General features: G+C 41.9%; 1 protein-coding gene across 5 annotated transcripts in view; it reads right to left on the bottom strand.

Moving 5' to 3' along the window:
• LOC121905235 (low-density lipoprotein receptor class A domain-containing protein 4-like) overlaps positions 1 to 20,414 on the bottom strand; it is a 175,401-nt gene that overhangs the window by 36,201 nt on the left and 118,786 nt on the right. For 2 of the 5 annotated variants that reach the window (XR_006098376.1, XR_006098377.1), the window contains exons 3-4: positions 15,936 to 16,076; positions 10,827 to 12,532 (exon numbers count right to left, since the gene is read on the bottom strand). Coding sequence is in view for 2 of the 5 variants with exons in the window: in XM_042423342.1 (XP_042279276.1) it covers positions 1,830 to 1,948; positions 15,936 to 16,076 (260 nt within the window). In the remaining 3 variants the exon portion in view is untranslated. Of the gene's footprint in view, positions 1 to 1,488; positions 1,949 to 9,282; positions 10,787 to 10,826; positions 12,533 to 15,935; positions 16,077 to 20,414 lie in introns of those variants that run through there. The other 3 variants (XM_042423342.1, XR_006098378.1, XM_042423341.1) reach the window with 3 other exon arrangements.

Below are 20,414 nucleotides of genomic sequence, written 5' to 3'. Positions count from 1 at the left end.
ATCCAGTTTAGTCTCAGCCTTTCAATAGCCAGCATTCACACCGCAATTTCTTCAGAAATTGCCATTTCTAGTTAATTTCTACGTTAACCCGCAGTTGACTTCTTTTAATTATAACTCATTTTATTATAAAACAGTGGCTGTTCTAGATCATATCAGATGATCTACTAATTAGACCTGATGGTGAGATGGTTTTCTCAAGTACTGTTTCCAAGTTCAACAATGATCTTTGAACCTTTAAGGTAACATGAATAAGAAGTCCTCAAGATGCTCAGAGAAAATGGATGTGTTGATGAAGATCATGTTGATTGAAAGGTCTGGAAAAAGCATGTAAAAACGTCATCACAGCTCTACAAAGATAGCTTCAAATCTAGTCCCTTGTACTCTTACATTTGAAAGTGATCCATTTTTAAACAGAAGGAACTAAGAAAAACAGAGTGGTGAGTATGGCATGACTCTAGTGGTGTGGAAATGTACGTTGTGCTGAATTTAGTAGGTGAGCTATTAAGACACAGGAAATTCCACACTACTCCCCACTAGGGTGGCTGTGGCTCAGGAAGTATAGTGGGTTGTCCACTAATGAGAAGGTGGTTGTGCCAGCACCTTGCATGGTAGCTTGCTGCTATTGGTGTGTGAGTGAGTGCATGAATGTGAATGGGTGAATGAGTGGCAGAAGCATTGCAAAGTGCTTTGGATAATAGTGCTATATAAATACAACCGTTTACCACTTTTACATAACTTTATCAGTAACTAGTCTTCATTTTTCCATAGTGGCTACATCCCTGCTATTATATATGAATATATGAATCTAAATACCATTTTTACACACAGATGAGTTGAATACACAGAATCACCAAAGTCTACACAGCTTAAATACATGTTACAAAACAGCAGTACACATGTCAACATGAGCTATAGGACGGCAGTTTCAACAGTTTTTTTGTGTGTATTTCTGAAAGTCCAAAACACAGAAATACTACTCTTGTTGTGAACTTGGCCCCATGCTGATGCATAAATTAAAAATACATCATTGTGTGGTGAAAGCAATGTTATGACTAAGAAGACAGCGGCTTGTTCATCACCTCTTCTATGGCAGGAATGTCAATAGCACCCGACACCTACGAGCTCCGCCGCCCTGCTGCTCTGTATCCTATTTTACGCTAGCACATTACTTCCAAGAATCCCCACTCCTCTTTTCATTTCCATCAGTCACTCTCTCTCACTCTCTCTCTCTCACTCTCTCTCTCCATCATCTCCATCCATCCATCTCTTGTCGGAGCCTCTCAGCAGGGCTCGGGCTGTTGTATGCGAGGCATACTTGGGCTGTGGCGTCAGTTTGGAAATGAGGCTCGTTTGCATTTAAACACTCTGCTCTCTGGGCACTTGGTAAACTTGATGAGAGGAGCATGAGGGGAGGTGGAGGAGAGAAAGAGGGGAAGCGGAGGAGAGAAAGAGGGAGAGAGAGAGATGGAGGCAATTGCAACGCTGAGATAGAGAGAGAGAGAGAGAAACTGAAGAGATAGAGAGAGAGGGGAGTGAAGGAGGGAGTGTGCGGAGAACACTGGCTAATATAAATTCATTATGTAAATCCGCAGCTCAAACAAATTGACAGGCGGGTATTACACCCGAGAGGAGCTGAATCAAGAGCATGAAAGCATTAGCTCCACTCACCCTTGACCTCCAACCTCGACCTGTTCACCGGAGTGTGCCTGTTATGCATACTAACGACTCAGGAGGGGCCGGCCGGATAGAAACATCGCAACAGATTTTGTTTTGTTACAGTGGTAGCTGGAGACAAAATCCTCCATCCTACATCTACGCCGGAATGTAAACTATGCTGAAAGGAAAACACTGGAGAGGAGTGTTTTCTCACTGAAGTAGTACAGACCACATCGCCGCTGGAGACAATTCTTTCTTCCAATATCTGAAAAGAATATTTGAATCCCCAACCCTGGAAGCACAAAAAAAAACAAAACACAATCAGCACTACACCGAGCCCGCAGTAGAAAGAGGACTGTGAGGTTATAAGGAAGGAGTTCTCTTCTATTTTTGCCACTGGGTAACAATTTCAGCTTCACCTGCGACTCAAATGTTTTCTCTCTAATTTTCATTTTCACCTCTCTTGACACCCACACACCTACATTAAACTAAAAACAACATATTCTCCAAAAACCCACATGAAAAACGACATAAATGGGAGAGGTGACCATGGCCCCAGCGAGGATCTGGCAGCAGAAGATGCCATCCAATCAAAGAGTGTCACCACATGATGCTTCACATGTAAGAGGCTGAAAAAAACAACCCCCGTATGCACCCCCTCCAAACACCACTCTGTTGAAGATTTCTGGGGTGACAAGCCATGAAAAATGACACTCAGTTCATTGTTTGCTGGCAATTATTCATGAGAGCTTCAAATGTGATACATCATTATAAGGGATAATGTATTATTTATACATTAAGTATGAATATGTGTGGCAAAAAAGTGTATTTTCATGTAAAATTTAATAAAATAACATTTATTTAACAGACATAATAGTTAATCTCACAGAGAACTTTCATGAAAGGCTGCAAATAAACTTTAAAGGTAATTTCATGTGAAAACCTTCAAAGTCTGATTCTTTTTTCTATGTCTTACCTTCAATTTGAAGACCACATGGTCATCTATTGAGAAAAATTCGACAACACTCAAAGCTTATGAAATGCTTTCAAAACCCTCAAATAACCTCAACAATGAATGACATTCAAGCTTAGCGTAAGCCTGTTTTTTTTTTTTTTCTTTGTTGGCATTTTGGATATGTGCATCATTTTGCAGATATTTTTGGAGAGCACTCGATCCACCAGACACTCCAACACCCTCAAACATTGACCAGTCTCTCACAAAATAAAATAAATCAAGTACATCTCGTTTGTTAAACCCTCATGAATATCTAAAAAGGATTCAACAATCACTTCAGCCACCTCTGTCAAATCTGACTCAACAGGCGGGTTCGCCTTTGGAGTTAACTATATATATGGAAGGACAGAAGTTCAAGTTGTCGCTGTTAAGCAGTGGTGTGATGAGGGCGACTGCAGTCGTGGTCTTAAGCATCTGCAACTGCTGTCAGCTTTAATTGGCCTGGCAGACTTACAGCCAGGCGCCACTCATCTCTGACCCGAGCACTGCCAGAAAAAAAACATTAAACAGGCTTCAAAGGCCGCCGCTGGCTTTAGGAAGAGAGACAAAGAAAGACACTGAAAGACAGCAAAAATGCAGATAAAAAGCAGCAACGACAGAAAGTAAGAATGAGAAAGGGGAAGTGAAAGGAAGAGGGAGGTCCTGATGAATGTATTTATCCAGTGCTTTGCCCCAGTGTTTCTCATGTTGTGTCTGCTCTGAGTAAATCCTTAAACCACATGGAAACCAGGCTGCTCCACAGAGAGCCTGAGGACAACAACTGGACAACTTCACTAATCTGAATCTTACTGAGCTGGAAATCTCTCTCTCTCACACACACACACACACACATACAAAACAAAACTGGTACCTTATGATATGCAGACCTTTTTAATCTTCAGTTTGTTTGAATATGATCTCAGCACTGTGACTCACTGGCTGATGCTGCTTTCATCTAACATTAACAACATTTGCAACCTGGAATCAGGTTTATTGCCGAGTAGGTTTGCATACACAAGGAATTTGCCATGGTGTTGCTTTAGTGCTTAACAGTCAAAAAATATACGTAAAGTTAAGAAATCCTAAATAATATGAACAATAGAGAGAAAAGAAAATATGTAAAATGTGTCAGCGGAGGTCCCGGGCCTTGTTGGTGAAGTCGGCTGCAGATGGGAAGAAACTGTTCTTGTGGCGTGAGGTTTTGGTCTTGACAGACCTCAGCCTCTTCATGGTCATGGTCAGCCATGATCTTTCCTGCTCGCCTCAGTGCCCTGGAGGCGTGCAGGTCCTGGAGGGACGACAGATTGCATCTGATCACCTTTTCAGGACAGCGGATGATACGCTGCAGCCTGTCCTTGTCCTTGGCAGTGGCAGCACCGTACCAGATGGTGATGGAGGAGGTGAGGATGGACTCAATGGTGACGGTGTCATCATCATGGACTTAGGCAGGTTGAACTTGCTCAGCTGCCACAGGAAGTACATCCTCCTCTTGGTGAGGCCGCTGATGCACTGCTCCCACTTGAGGTCCTGGCTGATGATGGTTCCCAGGAAGTGGAAAGACTCCACAGTGTCGACTGGGGAAGTCACACAGGGTGATGGGGGTGAGTGGGGCTGCGTTCCTTCTGAAATCCACAACCATCTCCACTGTCTTTAGAGCTCCAAGTTTTTTGGTCCACACCAAGTCACCAGATGGTCAATCTCCCAGCTGTAGGCGGTCTCATCCCCACCAGAGATAAGCCCAATGAGGGTAATGTCATGCGTGAACTTCAGGAGCTCAACAGACTGGACTGTTGGTGTACAGGGAGAAGAGAAGTGAAGAAAGGACGCAGCCTTGAGGGGAACCGGTGCTGATGGTCCGGGAGTCAGAGACGTGTTTTCCCAGCTTCACATGCTGCTTCCTGTCAGACAGGAAGTCGGTGATCCACCTGCAGGTAGAGTCAGGCACGAGCAGCTGGGAGAGCTTGTCCTGCAGCAGAGCCAGGATGATGGTGTTAAAGGCAGAGCTGAAATCCACAAACAGGATCCTGGCATAGGTTCCTGCAGAGTCCAGGTGCTGGAGGATGAAGTGGAGGGCCATGTTTACTGCGTCGTCCACAGACCTGTTGGCTCTGTAGGTGAACTACAGGGGGTCCAGGAGTGGGTCTATGATAGTTTTCAGGCAGGACAGTACAAGACTTTCAAAAGACTTCATTACTACAGAGGTCATGGCGTCAGGTCTGTAGTCATTGAACTCTGTGGTCCTTGTTTTTTTGGGGACAGGGATGATGGTGGAGGTCTTGAAACAGGCTGGTACGTGGCATGTCTCCTGTGATGTGTTAAAAATGTCTGGCAACACCTGAGACAGCTGACTGGCACAGTGCTTCAAGGTGGAGGGAGAGACAGAGTCTGGTCCAGCTGCTTTGCAGAGGTTCTGTCTCTTGAGCAGCCTGTTAACGTCCCTCTCCAGGATGGAGAGAGTCGTCATTGTGGTAGAGGAGGAGGAGGGGGCCTCTGAGTTTGGCAGTTACGGAGAGGCCCAGGCCCCTGCTGAGGTGGTGAAGGAGCAGCTGGTGGTCTGGAGCTGGTGGATGGAGTCACTGGGGATGGTGTCAGGACTGTCCCATTGTCTTTAAAATTAACAGTAGAACTCATTCAGGTCGTCAGCCAGGTGCAAGTCATTAGTGGAGTGGGCGGCTTTCGGTTTATAGTTGGTGATCTGTCTGAGGCCCTCTCAGACAGAGGCAGAGTTGTTTTCTGAGAACTGCTGTTGAAGTTTCTCAGAGTACAGACGTTTAGCCTCTCTCACCACCTTGCTAAACCTGTATTTTGACTCTTTAAACTGGTCCTTGTCCCCACACCTAAACGCTTCCTCCTTGTAGTGTAACAGTGATTTAAAGTGTATTTGGGGAGTTCATGGCTGAGTTTCCCTTTGTTAAAGTTGCAGAGGATAGTGATGAAAGAGTCCGAGTTTGTCTCCACAGTGAGCTAGCGCTGTGCCTCCTGCACATGGGCCTGCAGTGGAATGTAAACACCGACCAAAATGAATGAAGCAATCTCACAGGGGGAGAAGAAGGATTTACAGTTGATGAAAATAGTTTCCAGAACAGGAGAACAGTCTTGCAGAATCACTGTCACATCTTTACACCACCTTAACATGTACCTCCACTTTTCGCTCTGCTGGAGAGCTCTGTGTCATGATCTGCTCTGAACAGCTGGAAGCCTGCCAGCTGCAGCGCAGAGTGCAGTATCAATTCACACAGCTAAGTTTCCATGAAGCACAAATGAAAGATGAAGAAAAGTTTCTGTTCTTCCTCACCAGTAGTTGGAGTGCATCTAGTTTGTTGCACAGTGGTAGCACGTTAGAGAGAAATATTCCCAGTAACAGTAGTCACGTCGTCACGTAGTCCGTGTCTGCAGAGATGCACAAGCACGCTGGCACGTCTCCTTCTCCTCCATTGTTTCACTGTATGAACATAAGTGAGTGCACCTTTAACCAAAATGTCCAGTAGTTCCACAGACAGGGTAAGAAAGTTGGGAAATAGATCCACGGAGGTTGTTTCCCTGATGTTCATGAGCTCTTCTCTGGTGAAAGAGCTCTGGGTACTGTAGCACAACACTGAATTTACTAACAAAACAAGACAAAACACTGCGCACTAACACACCCAGGCTGCCATCCACGGCGCCATCTTGATCTCGTCTTAACTAAACCTCGAATCACATTCATGTGTAGAAGAACTACTTATAAAACCATCAGATTTATTCTGAAATGTCAGAGTACGTGCTGGCTTGGTAGGTATGAGCATGTAAAGCAATATCTAAAAATCACGAATCAATCACTGCATATGGCAGCTGTTCAAACTCAAAGATTAAATTATTCTACAGAAAAAGCTAAAGGGAGTTGTATGAAAAATTATAGTTACATTCTTGCAATAATTCAACTGTTATCTCCTTTTTAATATTGACATATCAATTGTAGACAGTTGAGTCAAATTCAGATCAGTCAGCCAATCAGAGGGAGACAGTTTTCACTTTGATTTGTGTCACAAAACCATGGAGCTACATAAGCACAGATCAATTTTTAACTTAGAGAAAGCATAAATACTGAGGTGTTTTATTGTTAAGGTACTAAGCTACTGTCAATAAAACTTAACAATTCCAGCAGATGTTTCACAATAAAAGTCTAAAATTGGGTACTTAAAACCTGAGAGTGTTAAATTAGGAACTAGACTTGAAGCCATTTTTGTATAGTCTACTAGACTGCATTTGCTTAACAATATGAACTTTAAGGGAGTGATGTGTTCAGGTCAACTGTAGGTTGACTTAGAAATTACAGGTAGTTCAAGTTGCCAATATGTATTAAAATATGGAAGAGATTTGAATATACTGTGTTTCTGAGTAAACTGAATTTGAAAACTGAGATTCAACCTCTGATGTGTTAAGATGAAATATTGTATTATGAAAATGTGGTCGTATTGTTGTATGTTTTGCCATTTATAATTCTCTGGTAATTTTTTTCGTTATGTGAGATTCATGAATTTTGTAAAAACTATTCTAAAAAGATGATGGTAATACTGTATGGCCCATAAAGGGTTAACAGACCATTTTATAGTACATTTGTGATGAATATGACAGATTAGTGAGGAGAGTGGTTAATAAAACACTGAATGCATATTTAAATTTGAGCGTAGCGTATGAACTGACAACATATTTTGTTGTTTCATTTGAAGGACTGGTGAATTTGAATTTACATATGTGTAATACTGTATGGAACTATAACATAAGCAATTTGCAGAATAATATAAGCGTTAGTGATTAGCATTAGCAATTAGATGCACATTTTTGATGAGTTACTCTTTGTTTTTAAATGTGTTGCATCTGTAACATAAGACTGTAACATAATATTGTTTTGTAAATTTAGTATCTATGGCAATGTATGAGTCCCACGACTGATTGACGGACTGCAATAATATGAAAATGGAAACAACCTCAGTCACCACGGTGATGGGGTGGTGAATAGCCAAAATCATTTAGCTAATAAAGCATGGTGTTCTGGAGAATAGAAGCACAGATCACACATACAGGTAAACATACAATTACACACAGACACATAGGCATGCCTGTGGTCTGGAGGTCACCACTGTCTAACCACAGCGATGATCGACTCATCATCCATCCTTCCGCCTTCATTGCCTAAAACCCAACGGCACCATTCAATTAGCAGCATCCTGCAGCTACATTCATTTGCTGCCTAATTGACCTCTGAGTCGCAGTGGAGATTCAAGTCCTGGTGATGACAACAGCTGCACAGAGTGAGACTCCGCCATGTTGACACCATAATTACATAGCAAGTCACCCAACATGGGCTTTGGGGTCAAAAATTGATGAAAAGGAAGAGAAAAAGAATGCAAGGGAAGTGGGGACGAGAGAAATGGATGAATCGGGGGGAAAAAAAGAGGAGGAAAAGGAAAGGTGGAGAGAAGAGATAAAAAAAGAGAGAGAGAAGACAGCTGACCGGAGGCTTGTTCAACCATGAGATTAGGCTAAGTGATGAAAAGCAGGAGGAAATAGAGACGGAGACAGTTGGAGAGCCTCGGGTGAGGAAAAAGCATAGAAGACTGATGAAAAATGCTTTTCAGATGCCTTTCAGATGCTTTTAAGCACGGGTTGGGTGAGAGCAGAAATCAAGCTAATATGGTTCTATGATTTTCGTAGCCAACATTGGGACAGGAACGGCCACTGGGCTGGATCTAATAATGGGTTTGATGAATAGCTTCAGTTTCAATCACAGCATACGGCGGAACTTGCTTGAGGCCGAAACATCAAATTAACGTGGCGGTCTGGACATGTCAGTTGTATAAAGGATAACATCGCTCAAGCTCTTGAAAAACATAAAACAAACTAATCTAATCTGGTCGCCATTATCACAAAGCCAAGCAATGAAAAGCACTTGATGGAAACTTCAATGGCGATACATGAAAAAAGGAAAATTTTGGATGGTTCAAACTGGGATTTTGTGAAATTGCTTCAGACTGATTTGGGTTTTTTTCCTCAAAGTTAATAAAGATAAGCATCAGACACCACTACACCAGAGTTACGCTCATCAACATCCAAGAGACCAACCCTGGTGCTCCAATACAACTTTAGAAACATGGGTCAAGACTTCATCTAATATGTTTTCTATTGTGATAAAAATCAATTACTTTATTCATCATTGCTCAATGAAAATACTGGCAGTGGTAGCCATGGCTTTTTTGCCAGTGAGATAACTCCACTCGAGGTTTTGCAGGGTTGAGTAATAAGAGCCCACTATGGAGTTAAGGATATCCTGTAAAGCTACCATGCTCTTTTGACTACTTACTACAATACTAATTGACATTCAGCTCCACTTTTAGACCAGCTGTGATCAACGGTCTTTTTTTTTTTAATGTCTGCTATTTCCTCCTCTTCTAACTTTCTCTGTCACTTCCACTTTTCCCTTTCTGTCAAAATCTGTCATACCTGGGAGATTCAACTGAAAGTTTCTGTCACCCACCTGCTGGCTTTACCTCACCACCACTAGCGTCTAGACTTCAGGGGGATCCTGTCTTATCTCTTGTCTTCATGTAGGCGTACGCTTAATGATGATACTTCACTACGATGGAGTCTAATTCAAAGTGTTTCTCTGTTGCCAACTTCAATAAATATTTTTTTCCATATTGTCATACCAAAAGACTGGCGGGGAAAGGAGGGGGGAGCATACTCTGCTGGTATTTCTTCTGTGTTGTACCTTTTTTTTGTTTTTCTGTAGAACTTTCGTTGCTTTGTAATAAAAGATGTTATTAAAAGTAAGATAAATGCTCATTAATGCTAGACTATGTAACGTTTGCTAAACATCGACTGTTACAGGCAAGTACAGGACAGATTGAATTTCCCTTCATTTCACAATATTAAATTGAGTCAGCTGCTTTAAAGCTGTGCTAATTATTATCTCTATATTGACAATGGGTCAAATGACTATACGTAATGTGAAAGGAATTGCCAGAGGATTATCATTCGACTCAGCAGTTCCCCTCAGCTCAACAGAGCCTTTTAGCCTGTTTTAGTTCATTGCTTTGTTTTTTTGCCCTCCCAACTCCTCTCTCATTAACCTAGTTTCCAGCAGCAGACAGACAAAGTTAGCAACTAACTGGGAAACACAGTGAAGCTAAAGCTAAAGAGAGAGAGATTTTCCTCAGGAATTGGTGGAGACAAAACAAAGCTCAAAGCTGGCTGAAAAACCAACTCCAACTTCATGGGACCACACCAAGGAAACAACAAAGTGTTTACTTCTGGTTAACTTTTGTGATAAAACCATTATTTACTCGTTTTTTTCTGTGACATGCTAAGTATCATGTTAATATGCTAAGTAGTATAGTGTAACAGTATCACACTTTGAGAATCGGCTAATTGACGCAGTAATGTCAGTTACTTAGACAAATCTATCTAGTTTGCTAACATTAGCCACCATAAGCTACTGGTCGTACCAGACCAAGTAAGACTGTAGCAGTAAAACCTCTGAGTGTATTGAAACACTGGTGTGTTTTATTGTCCAACAGTTCCACTGTACATTTGTGAGATAAAGTTTGTGTAATTTCTTCTTGCAAAGGTTCAATGTAGTGTCACTTTAATTGGTGGGGTTAAAATGAGTGTCAGTGTTTGTTTAACTGTTACATAAATGTAGTGAATGAGACCAAAACACAACTTACCATTATAACTTCACAAACATGAATGTAACAAGAATCACAGGACAGGATCTCAACTAAAACCCAAAAGGGAAAAAGAAGCAGGGACAATCTTACTCTGTATTATCATAAAGGGCACTTTACTGCAAACACAGCAGTCACCTTAAATTTTTCTCAGATTCTTTCTGGGAAATAAGGTGTTGAAGCTATCAGCAGTATGCAACAGCCCTGTCTAAGGCACTCAGACAGTCTGGAATGGAGGAGTAGTCAATAATGAGCCTTCAGAGTTATGAATTTCCAACACAAATGGAATCAATCAGCGAGCCCAAAGGCCTGCTAGATGCTATTGAAGCGCCACTCACACTGGACCGGAATCAATGGCTAAGCTAGAGTTGACCATCGATCCAAACCATCCTCTGGTCTCCTTCCCTGTCCCCTCCTCACACTTCAGCTGAGCCTAACAAGGTAAGAGAGGCAAGACAAGCTTGTGTAAAATGAGATGGCAGCATGTAGTGTTCAGCTCTTGATCTGTAATGGAACACACTCTTGAAAACACCGATTCTTCCTCAAAGGTTCTATGTGAGATAAACGGTGCTTTCGACAGCCATTACTCTTTCAGAGATCACTTAGACCTCTAAATGTGTCTTCCCTGCTATTTGGAGAATGGCAGATGTTGAAGTAAGCCTGCTTTAATAGGCTTGATAGTACGCTACTATCTTGGTGTTTCACCACCCAGCTTGTTGGCAAAAACGTGCAGCAGTTATGCTGGACAGGTTGAGTCGATAAAAATCTTGTTTTTGTTTGTTGATGTTGTGATGTGAAATCATTATTATCCCCTATGCTTAAAAAAACAACTATCTAAAGTTAGTTAAACCGAAGTTTAAAGTGGCCAGAGTAAATCTCAAATGATACTTTCCTTGTCTCCATAACTGCAAGACTCTGCACATGTCCTATAGGATCCACTTGAGCGTCTTACATGAGCAAATTCATGACCAACTGTGCATGACAGCTGCATGTGTCAACATGTCCACATATATGGCTTGGACTGTAGCATGCTGGGATGATAGTATGGAGCTCTTAGATCACAGAGATGGGTTTGACAAGTCTGCAATTAGCAGGTTACAGTGTTTTATCTCATTTACAGAACTGAGAGGCCAAAAAAGCATAAAGGAGAACAATAACACGGGTTGTCTGGTCAGACTTGGTCACAAGATACATTTTTGGTTTCATGGTACAGAGGCTGCAGATTTCACGTACAGATAGCTGACATATGAAAGGAAAAAATAACATGAAACGTCTTCCTAAGATGTTTAAAACAGCTTCTTGTCAAAGATTCTCCAAGTGTGTGAAACTTAACTGGAGGGATTAACAGCATTCTTACAAATGATATTTCCTCATTTGGTGTTTTTTTTTTATTCTTTATTTTAGCACAGCAGTATATATATACTGTTATATATCAAAGCTTATGTCAAAACGAAGGAAGTTTCATTTTTCCTCTGCCGTCCAGATTTTTTTTTTTAACACTTATAAAGAAGAGTAAATAAAATAAAAAATAAGAAATATAAAAATAAGCAAACTTTAAGAACTTTATACAATTTGGGAGAGATAAAGCAGGGTAGAGGTGACCTCATTTGATGTTTTGATGATGACAGTGGAAAACACATCACCTGTCATAGATGTTCAATTGAGTTGATATCTGGTGACTGTAAAGGCTGTAACATATGAATCACATCGATTTCATACTCAAACTATTCAGCAACTCCTTCATGGAAGGAGTATGGAAACACTGCATTTCTTATGTTTCTCCACTTATTTCTTCAGGTTTTTCCTTCAATCTGTCACCTATTTGTACATTTCTAATATATTCTGAAGTCACATTATAGAAAAGCAGAAGCATTGCAGTGATAATACTGATAAGGAATTATGTTTGTAACTTAAGAATATTACATGCACACAGTTTCAAAATAACATCCAGTTGCTCTAGCAACCTTTCAAGCAGAGTAGGGGTTACTGGCACAACCTCACCTACTTCCAAGGTGCACAGAGAAGGGCAAAAGTCTAAAGAGGTCAAAACTCCAGCAACACTTGTAGTACATAGAACAACTTTATTGTTAGGCCAATAAAGTGTTGCTGGAGTTTTGACCTCTTTAGCAACCTTTCCACAGGAAATCAATTGCACTCAACACTTGATGTCCTGTGGCTCCTACAAGGTAAGCAAAAGTATAATATGTCTGTTATGGTGTGTTCGTAACTTACTTGCTTGTTACAGTAATTTAGCATAGACCAAGGAGATGGATATTTACTGTGTGCTCCTAGAAAGCTGAAATGTCTGATATTATACCGTATAAACAAGTGAGACACACACTTGTAGCACTGAAAAATATTCATTTTTAAGGGAAAGGGAGGGGAGGAGAAGAGAGGAGAGGAAAGGAGAGGAGAAGAGAGGAGAGGAGAGAGGAGGAGAGGAGAGAGGAGGAGAGGAGAGAGGAGAGGAGGTGCAGGGAGTGAGATGCAGGGTGTCAGGCTGCAGTGTGTCTAGACAGTATTCATGATCCATCTGTCTGCCACTGCCACGGCAACAGCCAGCGGCTACAACAAGATGGCAAACTCCATTACCACAGAAACATTTTCTATGTCCCTCTCCCCTTCCTCCCTGTTACCTTCCTTTCTTTCCCTCTTTCTCTCTGTCCCCTTCCATATCTCTTGTCAGGCCCCCTGTCTCGCTTCTCCCTCTCTTCCCACCTCCTCCTCATCTCTCCTCTTCCCCTGAGTCTGTCTGCACCCTTTTCAGTCCCCCGCCACTCTTTTTTGGCTACCTCTCCCCTTCTCCTCCTCTCTCTCTCTCTCTCTCTCTCTCTCTCTCTCTCTGTGTGTCTCTCAGGCCTCACCAGAAAATGTGCACCAGCTCAGAAAATTACAATCATTGTACAGCTTTCCCATAACGCCGGCCGCAGACACTTACATTAACATTTGCTCTAGACAGCTAAATATTTTAAGTACCCAGCTCAGGATTCTATCCATTGGAAATGAGTGCCCCCCCCCACCCCACCCCCCTTCCTCCACCAACCAGCCCTCCCCAAAAAAAGAGAAAAAAGGTTGTTCCTTGTGCCTTGTGGAGGGGATGAAGTGTAGACAGAGAGAGAGAGAGAGAGAGAGAGAGAGAGAAAAGTGAGATAAATTTACAAAACAACAAGGTTGGAGGGGTTTGAGGTGAAGCGCATTTGAGGTAGGGAGGTGGGGGAGTGACTGAGGGAGGGGTGGGATGAGAGGAAGGTAAGGAACTCGCCAGACACACACACATACACACACACACACACACACACACACACACACAGCACCAAGGATGAAAGTACTGCTGTAAAAAGTTTTCCCTCTCCTCCTAAAAGTTGTTGAAAGAGAACGCTGCAGCACATCAAAGTGGCCTGGCAGACAGCCATCAGAGCCCATTGGTGTCCTTCACCCTCTCTCTCTCTCTCTCTCTCTCTCTTCATCTCTCCCTCCATCTCCCTCTTTCTGTTTCCATTGATTGTGACGAGTCGAGGGAACACTCTCATCTCGTTCCCCGGACAGTGCTGCTCAGCAGGAGGTAGAAGAAGGTGGTTGGTGGTTGGTGGGGGGTTGAGGGTGTGGGGGGGGGTTAAAGGGGGGTGCTTATAGAGGCAGCAAAGAAATTCAAACAAAAACTGCAAAGAAACGGAGAGGTGGAACTAACTTTGTTAGATTGATATGAAAACCTGCAATATACCTATTAGGGTTCTTTAGGTACCCTTTGGCAGTTCAACTATAAGGCTCTAACAGCATTTATACACTTACTATGGTTGTCTGTTGATTTTATTGATGCATATTTGTAATTTCAATGACATTATTTACAGATTCCTAGGATGCATAGTGAGTGCCCTTTCTTGTTATTGAGTACAGCTTAGATGAGGGATGAATACAAGGTTCATGTCTCATATCTAGTCTTCATACCACTACAGTATAATCTAATTTACATCTCCAAGGCCATGTTCAGACTGACATTAGCCCTGCGTGAAATAATGCAGCTCTCTCATTCATCTGAATGGGGGAAGCCCATTGATGCAGTTGGGTTGCCGATGCAGGGGGCACTGGCAAAACAACAAAGGGTCATCTGGTGAAAAAAAGTTGAACCAGGCTCAACTTTTGCTGCAATGCAAGGAGCTGCTTTGGGCAATCAAATACATGCAAGTGCACATTCCTGTTTGATTACTTTGTAACATGAACACCGTGTTTACCTCGCAATCGTCGCAACAAAAGACAAACTAGTTGCCGCCGTGATAAATTTCCATATCTGTATTTGCTGTTTTAATGTCTGATAAGGAGTGGACTTCCTGGATTGTATTTCATTGTCAAGTCCTCACACAAATCCACACACACAACAAATCTAAATCTGTCTTCCAAACCGACCCATACAAATCTCAACATTACAAAAATAATTCATATGAGAAGAGATTGTATTACATTAAGGCAACCAAAACTACTTGGTGAAGGTTAGAGAAAGATTGTGATAATGATTAAAAGAAAATGATTCTGTTTGTTTGTTGGTAGGAGACAGACAAACTGTAGTCTCTGGTGTCACACTCACACACTTCCATCCATCCTGACCTCCTCCGTCAAAGAATAGTTCAACATTGTGGGAAATACTCATATTTGCTTTTTTGCAGAGAGTTAGATTAGATTACCACACTCATGTCTGTACGGTAAATATGAAGCTACAGTCAGCAGCTAGTTAGCTTAGCTTAGCATAAAGACTGAAAACAGGGGGAAACAGCTAGCCTAATTAACCCTGTATCTAGTTTGCTAAACCTGTACATGAGGGACTATTTCTTGGCCTGCAACAGTGATGTTCTGGAATCTTGTCATCATGTTGAGGTTGCCAGGCAACCAATGGAGAGTTCAGGGAGATTTTGTTACCTTTAGACAGCACCAAGCTAGCTGTTTCCCTCTGCTTCCAGTCTTGCTGCTAAACTAAGCTAACTGATTTCTGGTTGTAGCTTGGCAAGAAAGCCAAAACATGTATTTCTGAAAATGCCAAACTATTTCTTTATACTTGAAAAGAAGTAGCTCGATGGCCTGTTGTTTGAATATGTCTGAAGGCAAAAGTGTTTATAGCTGTGGTCACACTCTCAAACAAAGGCCTCATTATAGGTTTTTATTGTTTACTATATGAGCTGTGTTGATCCTTTTAGGTATTTGTATGTATGTATGTAAGATGCTGCTTTGTTATAAATTTGGAGTTCACCACATTTTGAATCTACATGCCACAAAACAGTTGTATCCTAGAAAATCTATCCAACTGTATAAAACCCATTGTACTCCATGGAAAGTTAGTTTGCAGTACCATGCCCCAAAAAAAGACTGCAACCCTCAGTTTGCACCTCAGTCTCCACATCCTATGTGCTCACTGGGGATCAACAAAAAGACCTCAGGGAGGAATAGAAGTGAAAACATCAGAGAGGAAAGAAGAGGTAGAGAGAGGAGAAAGAGGGTTAAGTGAGAGATGGGAGTATCTATTTATCTGTACTGTTTGATGGTGCGAGGTACAGAGAGGGAGGCTCGGAGGTAGAGCAGCGTTCTGCGGCACTTACAGTTGAAGATGCCCGGCGGAGGGTGCTGGGTGACCACAGGGCAGTTCTCCTCATCGCTGTTGTCCCCACAGTTATTCAGCTGGTTGCAGATCAGCGAGCCCAGACGCAAACAATTCCCATTGGTGCAGTGGAACTTGCACTCTGTGCAGCCGGAGAGAAGGGACAAGAGGAGAAGAAAAAAACATTCCTTAGTACAACTATTTCAAACGTTTGGTTCTTTGAATAGAGCTGCATTCACAGTCAGAACATCAAGATAGAGGCGAACACTGTAGCTGATGTTCCACTTTGCATCCCAGGCGTACAAAGTATTTTGTTCATTCAAGACATCCAAGTTTTTATTGATTTAAAGGAGTGATAAAAGACTCGATCTGTTCCTTTTTCCGCAGAATTGTGTGGTAAAACAAAAATTGGATTGGGAGATTTTTAAAAAACAATAATTGGCAGTTAAAATAATAAAAAAAAAAATCACCGTTTTGATAAAAACACATGTTTACAAGAGATGTGCATGACAAAAAAGGAAAAAAAAAAACCAGGTTAAATAAAGTACGCCCACACACATACACCGGTGTCACTGAATAGTAGTACATGTGGGCACACTCTAAAATGTGTAAAAGCATTGACAAACTGTACGGACAACAAAATGCTCAAATACGAGGCTGTTAGGTGCAGTTCTCCCCGTTATCTACACCTCAGAATGTGCAAGGTCATGTGAAATAATTTTTTTTTTTTTTTACACCTGTGAGCTCAAACACAAAGCAGTTAATGGGTTGAGTTCAACCAGAAACAAGGTCAGACAAAAAGTGGTCTCCCGCTCAAAACAACAAATAAATAAACAGCTTTTTCAAACGGGCCTTTGATGTGCTGCAGCCCCGAACCTTAATGTGCTTCTGTCACGGTTATTACCAAAACGCTTCCCCCCCTTAAATATAAGATAAGCACTATCTTGTGTGAATGGAGGAAAAAAAAACCCCACCTCTAACCTATAAATGTAAAAGCAAATAATATATATATTCTGGAGGGAATGACTAATCACGCTGAACTTTAATCATAATGAGTGAAAATAACAACAACAAAGTGTTTGATGCACTGGAAAGCAAGGCCATGTTAGTATTCCCCGGAGTGTGAAGTGTGTGGTTTGCAGCCATTCTCTGAGAGCTACGCTCACACGGAGCCGCCACCACGCCGTAAACTGAGAGACTCTGCGGAGATGAGAGAATAAATGAAACTTAAAGGATAAAGAGAGGAAAGAAAAAGCTGAGTCTGTTTGTGTTGATGACGGCACACGTCTTCCGTAGGCTACACACTGTAGATACAGTATGCTGGTGCTTTTAAAGGCCAACTGAAATCACAAGTGCGTTTTTGCAGTCGAAAATCATTATCAAAGTGATTTTCAGATGTATCATTTCTGTGTTTTCAGGCAGAACGCTAAGTGCAAAGTGCAGTGACTTCTCAGAATTTTTGGATGTATCTCCATCATTTGGCTCTTTGACTTCTTCTTCTGCTTGTATTTTTGTCTGTTTTGTCGAACGTTGAATCAGTTGCACTTAACTTTCTCCATATTTCTGTCTCCTCTCTTACATGCTGCATTTCTCCCTCGTTTCTGTCTCCATTCATTCGCTCTCTGGAAATATAAAAAGCCTTCATTTTACGCATGATTGTACAAGCTTCGACGTTTACAACCCAGCTAAAATATCAAGCTACATTAAAATAATCTGAAGCAGGATAAACTGTACAGTTAAAACATTTTTAGAATTTTATTTGTGGTTCCCCACAGAATTAAAAAAAGAAGACGTGAACCACTCGACAGGAACGTGTTTTTGCAGAAACAATGTTCTGGTTACTCCGACCACACTGTCGACACTTTTCACTTCTTTCTTTTTACCTTTAAATAACGGTTGAAAACTGTTGACAGGCTGTGGATTATCCAGAGAAACCACATCACAGTTTTTGAAAAGAGACATTGTTTAGGTTAGCAGCAGAGGCTGAGATATCCTGATTCTCAGTCCCGAGTGTGTGTTAAAGCTTTGAAAAGAGAAGATCCTATATTTCCCATCATTCCACTTGATTCTTTTGTAATACCCTCTCCGCCTGGTAAATGCCCACGCCTTAGTTTGTACTGCAAGCTTATCCGCTGTAAAGTTTCACAATGAATGTAAAAAGTAGTGTCCATGGCATGTACTTTCTGCTGACAATGCCACAGTTCCATGCTCCACATTTTAAGATAAAAAAAAAAAATCCCTTTGTGTGTGACTCTAAAGCTGACAGTGATGAAATGATGAGGATCAGTGAGAGAGTGAAATCTCAATTTACCGTTGACTATGAGCGTCTGTTATATAGCGAGCGATGAATGAGTGATGGAGGGCGTGAGTTCAGACACAGCCATAGAGTCCAAGCTGAAATAACCTTGATGATGAAGTACCACGTAGCACACGGAGAGCCAGGTAGTATTCAAGCATAGAAAACTAGTAGGTAGAGCACAGAGAGTAGAGTGTAGGGGGAACAAATGTAAAACAAACAAAAGGAATCATGAAAGTACTTTTCCGAGTCCTTCTTTACAAGATCGTTTAACATATTAGGTCTCACGAATGAGTCCTGCTTCGTCCGTGGACTCTCCGTGCGACTGAGAAGATTGGACTGATTTACACGCCTCCCTCTGAAATATTCAGTGAAATGATGTCTCTGCCATAGTAACAAATCAGCTTTGACTCCTGCGCGCCAAACTCATTACTTAATGTGATTACGCAGGTCTAATCGACCGCTGTAATCAAGTCTCAGCCAGATTCTCCACACTTCTGGTGGAGATTCTCTTCTTTTTTTTTTTTTTTTAATTTTGGTTCTTGGCGAGGTAAAAGGTGGAGGATGGAGGCAAAAAAAAAAAAAATCCCAAGAAGAGTGGAGGGAAACATTTTAATGAAATTCATCAGTGTGGTTTGGGGAGGGGGACACCGCTGTGTTTTGTTGCGGTTAATCAACACACACAAACACAGGCGGTTCGTACTGTACCTGCATGTACAAACACCTTGCACAGGCCCTTCCCTGGAGCGAGTCCTTCCGATTTGCCCGGCTGGCAGTGAGCGACCTAATGACACTGCACATTTTCTCCTCTTCCTCCCATAACAAGAACAGCTTGTTCTGCTCTTGTCTAGACGGTGGCGGGGGGGAAAAAGAAAGCCAGGAACAGAGATCCGATTCAAAGAACAGACCAGCATGACCGTTCTTTGGAAAGAGCCCCTCTCTCTTTCTTCTGAGTGGCAATTAGTGAAGCCTCAGTGACTTGCCCAGCCTCTCCTCTCCTCGCCTCTGTCTTTCATTTTGTCTCATCTATTACTCTGTTCGTCCGTCTAGCCCCTTCTCTGCCTCCTCTTTCAGTCTCATCTCCTCTTCTGTCTATCCTCTCCTCTCCAACGCTATTACTCTCTATTACTCTCCCATCTTGTCTTCCCCCCTCCCCGCCCCCCCTTCTATCCATCCTCTCACTTTGCGTCTTTACTATTACTGTCCCCCATCTTCTGGCTATTTCTTCCGCTGCTCTTCGTGTTTTTTTTTTTTTTTTTTTTCGCCTCCTCTCCAGCAAGACTCATTCTAGCTGTCACATGAATTTGAAGCAAAGCTCTGAAATTTCGGGGGAAATGCGAGGCAACAGTAAACCTGTCTTTCCCCTGTGAATTATGCAGCCCCCCCACCCCCTCGCCTTACTTCGCAAACACAGACATGCACAGGTTAATTAGTGTGATTTGAAACAGAGTGGTGAGATGAATGATTCCCCCCCAAGTTCTGCCAGGATCTGATCATCAGCATCAGAGACGTTTAAATGTGAAGGATGAAGAAATGAGCGTGAAGCAAACATAAGCACTCATAAGAACACCATTAAACAAGAGCACGTCTACTGTATGTGACAGCTTAAATGCAGCGTTTAATAGTTGCTTTCAATATTCTCTTTACTCATGTATCACCTTTACTATCTACTCTCTGAAACTGGTTGAGTTTCTTTATGAATATGAATGAAAATGGATAAACGCACTCCAACTGCTGCTGATCTACAGATATCAATTAGAGGAAAATGTTCAGCTAAACACATGAAGACGTCACAAACAAACACATACATATAATTTTTTGTTTTATTTCGCTATGCTTTCTATCTTGCATCTATGCATAAGACATCTAAATATTTCCATATGCTGGAACTGTGCAGGTATTTAAGTTATGTGAAATATAAGTGCAAAATGTTGATGTATGTTAAAGGCCTTGGGGGGGTATTCCATTAAACCCAGCTAATGAAAGCTGCACTTACATGAAAAAGCCTGCCACTAACACTATTCAGCCGTGTCCAGTCAATGATAACTCAAGCCAGGCTTAAATAAGCTTGCATTGTGCGTGTGCACGGAGGTCATAAGCAGCCTAGAACAGTCAGTTGTTGAAAAGACGATACTATGTCAGAAAAGGAAGGAAAACTTGAGCAGGGTTCTTCTCAGCAGCAGA

Source organism: Thunnus maccoyii, chromosome 10, assembly GCF_910596095.1.
Source record: "Thunnus maccoyii chromosome 10, fThuMac1.1, whole genome shotgun sequence".
Classification (NCBI taxonomy): Eukaryota; Metazoa; Chordata; class Actinopteri; order Scombriformes; family Scombridae; genus Thunnus; species Thunnus maccoyii.
This window is presented reverse-complemented; position numbering and strand designations above follow the sequence as displayed.